Source organism: Octopus bimaculoides, chromosome 6 (assembly GCF_046866305.1).
Source record: "Octopus bimaculoides isolate indiv1 chromosome 6, ASM4686630v1, whole genome shotgun sequence".
Lineage (NCBI taxonomy): Eukaryota > Metazoa > Mollusca > Cephalopoda > Octopoda > Octopodidae > Octopus > Octopus bimaculoides.
The window spans coordinates 77,889,253-77,896,565 of NC_142933.1; the positions used below are offsets into that span (position 1 = coordinate 77,889,253).

A 7,313-nucleotide genomic window follows, 5' to 3' on the forward strand; every position below is an offset into this window, starting at 1 on the left:
CGATATTTGATTTCCCATTTACACCCTTACAGATGATATAAACACAGCCGAATCAGTCCACTACATCACTCTTCAATACATCTGTGACCCTACACGCGCGAAAAATTGATATCATTTAATCATCATCAAATCCGATTCTCTAGTTATGCTCTAGGTTTTAGGATCATTGGAGAGAATAATCAAATATACAAATGTACAGTTGCTTAGTAACTGCTCTAACGGAGTAGGTTAAGTAAAATTATTCCAACAGGAAACTGAAACCTTGCTGTGAAATTGGTTCAATAGCTTCTATTTGTCATTAATCATTTTGAATTTCAAAAATATATCTTATAGATTGTGGTCTGGGTGCATCTGTTAATGTAAAATTATTCTATCTACTGACACAAGAACCTTTAACTTAATTTGTTTTGTTTTGTTGTTGTTGTTGTTGTTATTTTGTTTGTTTTTTATTTAAAATATCAAAGAAAATATAGTAAGAAATGAAGTAAAAGACAGAAAGGAGAATGAAACAAAACGAGTTCTCTGAGACTTTAAAATAATTAAGCTTAGCTATACAGTATCAAGTTTATCTAAGATAATTTTGGGGAAAAAAACATTTGTTTTGACACCTGTAATGGGCAATGATGTTCATGTATTTACCGAGATTATTTGAAACATAAGTGAAATAATGAAATTCAAATTTAAAATGATTTGCAGACTCAGTTAATCGAGAATTTATACCATCACATGTCACCTATAATTGCCTATGTAACAAATACTTCCTAACGGAGCATGAGGCATATAGATTTTATGAGATAGAAAACGTGATGTTTTTGTGTTCATAACTTTCAGAAGATTATTAGTAATATAAATGGCGGTATTCCAGCCTGGAATAAGAATCAGATTGTGATGATTTGCCAGGAACATGCAATAGCACAACAGTTGAATTTTATTTTTATTTTTCTGGATATTTTCGATATAATTAAGGAGATAACACTTTTATGATCACAATAAACATGTTAATACCTACTTTGTAATATGGACTTCTGATGCATACATCTTTGAAGCACTGATGCCCTAGCAAGATCCTATTATTACAGAAGATAAATTGCTATTAAAACATCGTCATTAATTATCTCATTAACTTCCTTGTCCAGATAAAAAGAAAATTAACATAAATTAACCAACAACACAGTTTTTTTTTTTTTGCAAAAGTTATCTGTTTATTAACAATGAAACTGGTTTCATAGAAACATTATTCCAGCCTGTGTTTTTATAATTTTTTTTAATCAATAAAAAACAAAAAAGCATCTTTTTTTTTCTTTAGATTTCTGAGATCGTGACATATCTTACATTTTATGTTGATATTTTCGTATCTCCTTTTTAAAGCAAGCAACCATTCTATTTAGGTCTTTTCTACTGCTAGCCAATGCTTAGCAGATAGTCAGCGGATTGCTTTTTCTTATTTAAAAAAAGAGAACTGAAATCCAGTTGTATCAAATTTATTTTTCTTTTGTTTTATTGTTCAGTTTATATTTTCATGGACATATATTTTTATTTTTAGTTTTTCGTAAGAAACATAATTATATATAGTCATACATTTATGCCTCAAAGTAAACATCTAAAAGTTAAAATTTTAATGTCTGTCCAGAAAAGCAATCTAATTTATTTGTCACCAAATCCACGCTTGTCTCCAAAACCCCGTTTATCACCAAAGCCACGTTTATCACCAAAGCCTCTCTTGTCACCAAATCCACGTTTATCTCCAAATCCACGTTTGTCACCAAAGCCTCTCCCAACAACCATGAATCGTTTGTCACCAAATCCTCTTTTATCACCAAATCCTCTTTTATCACCAAATCCCCTTTTGTCATCGATACTTCTGTCTAAAAGTTCAAGGTAGTCAGGGTTAGAAAAAATTGATTTTTCCAGTAATTGATTATCATCAAGCCCTCTTTTATCTCCAAATCCGCGAGCGAAGAGTTCAATTCCTTGTATTTCAGGTGATCCTTCTCTCTCGTAGCTTATTTCAGCTAAACGTTTGTCACCGAATCCTCTAGTTTCTAATAAAATGGGTCGAATATTCCCATCTCGTTTATCTCCGAAACCGCGTTTGGTAGTTAGACTCCTTCCAATGATGCCAGACTTGAGCGCTTTTTCCATGGTAAGTAGTCTGTCTTTGTTGAGTTCTTTAGCTTCTTCATGATTATGCAATGATAGAAGCTGCCTGCTGTTGTAACTTCCGCTATTATAGCTGCGGCAAATTTGGATAGAGAGAGTAAGAAACAAAGCAAATAACAAGGAACTGTAATTCTTATGTCCCACCATTGCTTGGCAGGATTGGTGAATTTTCAGCACAGTCAAAAGAGAGAGCGAGAGCGAAAAGATGTATTTCGAAACGAGACAAACCTGAAAAACAAAAAGAAGAGAGAAAATAGTTTAATTTAAGAATTTCTTACATAGGCACAAGCCCAATTTTTCTTTCTTTCCTTTTTCTTTCTTTTTTTTTTTTTTTTTTTTTCTTTACTGGCACTTTATTTCATTGAACCCGGAAGAAAAAATATAAAGTCATCCTCTGTAGATTTTGAACTCAGAATGTAAAAGTGAGTAAATAAAATTGTACAAAGTTACTGCTCTTATTAATTTCACCTAATTTCTAACACTTTGTAGCAAGAGACGTAGTCGATTTCATGGGCTCTAGTACCTTACTGGTATATCTTCTATCTACCGTAGAAAGATAATAACAAGGTATTTTGTCTGACGATCTCTTCTTTCTACGGTTATTTATCGCTCTTTTTAGGGCAACTGGCATGGTTGTTAACTGTGATCTTATTGCAAATTTAAAACAGTTCTTTTTACTTACTATAATTACTAATACAATGAAATGTAATGAATGCACACATCTACACACACACACGCACACATACACACACCCACCCAAATGTGCGCATAATGTATGAGCACGAGTGGGTGAGTACATACATTTCAGCAATAAAGTTTGAAAAACTTTCTCCTGATGCTGACTTTCTTTATTTCTTTTTCTTTCTTTTTTCTTTTTTCTTTCGTTCTTTCTTTCTCTCTTTTTTCTTTCGTTCTTTCTTTGTTTCTTCTTCTATTATTATTATTATTATTATTATTATTATTATTATTATTATTATTATTATTATTATTATCATTATTAATATTATTTTGATAAAAACTCTGTTTATTTTACAGGATGTGATGGAAAGTGCTAGTGTTTACAGCCAATAGACTAAGGTAACACTTGTTTACTGATCATGCTTGAAGAACATTGTAGTTCCAAGCAATAATGATTTTTGTAGGTATTCTATCTTTACATTTCTACCCATCTTTTTGAACTAATTTGGTAGTTGAGTGCTGATACTTCCAAACGCACCAATCACTATTGGTATAACGTCCATATTATTATTATTATTATTATTTTATGTTTGACTTTTGCTTTGCATTTGTACAAGTTGGATCCAAGTCTCACCCAGAGACCTCAAGAGACAACAAGTTAGAAGTTCATGTAGGTGTTATGCCTAGGGTACCATATATTTGGATTTCTACATAGTGTTGTTCTAGAGAATGTTTAAGAAACCATAAGAAAATTGTGTTTGTTTTAAAATTTGAGATCACATAAACAGTATTTTACGTAGGTTATGGACAGTTCCCATTTCGCTGTCATTCCCAGGGCACCTATGACAATAGGTATTGTTTTAATCTTCAGTTATTATTATTATTATTATTATTATTATTATTACTATTATTATTATTATTACTATTTTTATTATTATTATTATTACTATTTTTATTATTATTATTATTATTATTATTATTATTATTAAGGCGACGAGGTGACAGAATTGTTAACGCATTGGACGAAATGCTGGGCGGTATTTCGCCCGTTGCTATGTTCTGAGTTCAAATTCCGCCGAGGTCGACTTTACCTTTCGTCGTTCCGAAGTACAAAGGATTATTATCATCATCATTACACAACAACTAAAGAAAGAGGAAAATTCATTTGTTGTAATACAAATTTTAGAGTGTGGAATATTTGAAAATTAAGACATTCTAAAGCAAATGTATCATTGCTATTACTGTTGTCATTCTCGTTATTATTATTGTTGATGTTTAGTCTCAGATCAACCCTGGTCGAGTGAGTATCCCACATTCTAGTGATATCTATGACTACTTTAGGTGAAAAAAAAAAGTTACCTTCTCGAGTCATGCCGACTCATAAGTGCGGAGTCGGTGTGAAGAGAATACAGAAGGAAAAATTAGAAATCGCTTATAGGAAAAAATATTTGGGCCTCCATTGTTCAGTTCAGGTCACGTGAATACTTTGTCAAACAGTGACCACAATTCATTCCATATTTGCTCCATCTGATATTGATGTCAGCCACCCATTCACAGTTGAACGGTATATATTTTCTGTTGGCTTACAATGGAATCATTTTCCCCTTCTGCGTACTATTACTATTGCTTATACCATGCAGTCGTGCTTGACACGCAAACTGATAGGAGAATGAATTGCTGTCGCAGCTAGACTAAAATATGCACCTAACTTCAAAGGACTAATGGAAGGTCAAATATTCTCAACCTGAGCTATTTATAAATTTCTTTTGAATTTTAAAAATCTCTTCAGTTCCATTTCATACATCTGAGAATACGGTTGTATTGTATGCCTAAGAAATTTTGAATAGTGTAGAGCTAAGTTAAATTATTTAATACACCTAACTCAAAGTAAATGTGTCCATGGTTACTTTCATTCGCTTGTGCGTATGTATGTATGCCTGTATGCATATATGTATGTATATCTATATCCATATCTACATCAAGGCGGCGAGCTGGCAGAATCGTTAGTACGCCGGGCGAAATGCTTAGCGGTATTTCGTCCGCCGTTACGTTCTGAGTTAAAATTCCGCTGAGGTCGACTTTGCCTTTCATCCTTTCGGGGTCGATTAAATAAGTACCAGTTACGCACTGGGGTCGATGTAATCGACTTAATCCCTTTGTCTGTCCTTGTTTGTCCCCTCTATGTTTAGCCCCTTGTGGGCAATAAAGAATTATATATCCATATCTACATCAATATCTATTTATTTATGAGTAAGTGTGCATAAAAACAAATATCTGGCTGGTTTCGGCACAATTTCTGGACACTAAATTTCACTTATAAATGAAATCTAGTACAAATATCTCACTCTACGGCAGAAGACATTACCAGGCTGCTACGTATCAGAGTGTTGAAATGGTAGCCGCCTTTCTATGAATATAATTTTTTAAAAGTATTGTTTTCAACTGAAAATGTCTCACTTTCTCTCTCTCTCTCTCTCTCTCTCTCTCTCTCTCTCTCTATATATATATATATATATATATATATATATATATATATATATTTATATATACATATACAGGCGCAGGAGTGGCTGGTGATAAGTAGCTTGCTTACCAACCACATGGTTCCGGGTTCAGTCCCACTGCGTGGCACCTTGTGCAAGTGACTTCTACTATAACCTTGGGCCGACCAAAACCTTATGAGTGGATTTGCTAGACGGAAACTTAAAGAAGCTCGTCGTATGTATATGCGTGTGTTTGTGTGTCTGTGTTTGTCCCCCAAACATCGCTTGACAACAGATGCTGGTGTGCGGTTCGGCAAAAGACGAAGATAGAATAAGTACTAGGCTTACAAAGAATAAGTCCTGGGGTCAATTTGCTCGACTAAAAGGCGGTGCTCCGGCATGGTCGCAGTCAAATGACTGAAACATGTAAAAGAATAAAAGAATATATACATACACACACACACACATACATATATATATATATATATATATATATATATATATATATATATATATATATATATATATAAATATATATATATATATATATGCCTAAAACTTATTGCGATCACCGAGCAAATGACTATGGAAAATATTCTAATAATGACGCCTATAACCCATTATTAGACTATTTTCCTTAGTCATTTTCACGGTGGTCGCTTTAAGCTTTAAGCTTATAAAAAAATACCATTATTATCATTTACAGAATTGTAAAACTTGACACTGCTTAACAAAAACCATTCGCACCGTATATATATATATATATGTATGTGTGTGTGTGTTTGTGTGTACATATGCATATACATATGTATATATAAAATATATGTGTGTATGTATATATATATATATATATATATATATATATATATATATATATACATACATACATTCACACACACACACACATTTACATACATACATACATACATGATGGCTGCAAACTCGTATTCGAGTATTGCCATCGCCTGATCGAAAGTCCCACACACGCGAATGCTACAACCAGCCATTTTTTGTGATAGGTCTTACATTTCTTTTCAAGCGATGCCTGTGCATGATATTTTTTTATAGAGGGGTAAAGATTTGTACAAATTCAATCCCACTCACTGAACATGAGCAACATAAGCTCAAAAAGAACTAGTCTACATCATCGAATATTGGCGCAGGTTTTCTCTCCTAGAGAGTTGTAACAACAGAGGGGCCTCCCACTCCAAGTGGGCCAACAGGGCACCTTGACTCCAACCCAGGTATTTCCACTCCCCGCGCTTACATACATACATGCATACATACACATGTACACATATTGTTGGATGGCCGTTGATTGCTCATGAGCTCTTCCGCTCTTCACCAAGCAAGTTTGATAAGGTTGCCACTCTAGTCACCGACGACCCAACCATGCAACAGGTTGTACTAAGTTACGTGTTACCAGTGGCACTAAGAGCGACCTTACATACATACATACATACAAACAAAAATACCCTGTTGTTGATTCCAATGAAATTCCAATGAAGGAGCCCTGGATCTAGGTTTAAAGTCGGCTCTTTCTCTATTGGCAAGAAATCTTGAAATAAAACTGAATAATGACATACATACATACATACATACATACATACATACATACATGCATACACACACACACACATACACACACACACACACACACATATGCAAACGTGTGTGTATACATATATATATATATTTGTAACTTGGTGGTTCGGCAAATAGCTTTAATGAAATAAGTCGTAGATCGAAACAAGTATTTTATTTGATAACATTGAAGGTGGTGCCTTAGCATGGTCAGACCCTACAGACTGAATTCAGTAAAAAGAGAAAATAGCGTACATATATGCAAATAATAATTGTGAATGTACAAATGATTCGCTGCATGTGTATTATGAAATAGCCATATATAGCTAGTTAGTTCTATAGTAAAAACTTAACGCAGATCCATGATATGAGAAGCACTATTAAAAGAAAACTACATCAAATTCCACT

General features: G+C 33.5%; 1 protein-coding gene across 1 annotated transcript in view; it reads right to left on the bottom strand.

Annotated features, from left to right (window-relative positions):
* Positions 1-1,174: 1,174 nt before the first annotated feature.
* LOC106874957 (uncharacterized) overlaps positions 1,175-7,313 on the bottom strand; it is a 22,241-nt gene continuing 16,102 nt past the window's right edge. The window contains exon 2 of the mRNA XM_014922880.3: positions 1,175-2,388. Within this exon, the coding sequence (XP_014778366.1) occupies positions 1,645-2,307 (663 nt within the window). The 5' untranslated portion in view covers positions 2,308-2,388 and the 3' untranslated portion in view covers positions 1,175-1,644. The remainder of the gene's footprint in view (positions 2,389-7,313) is intronic.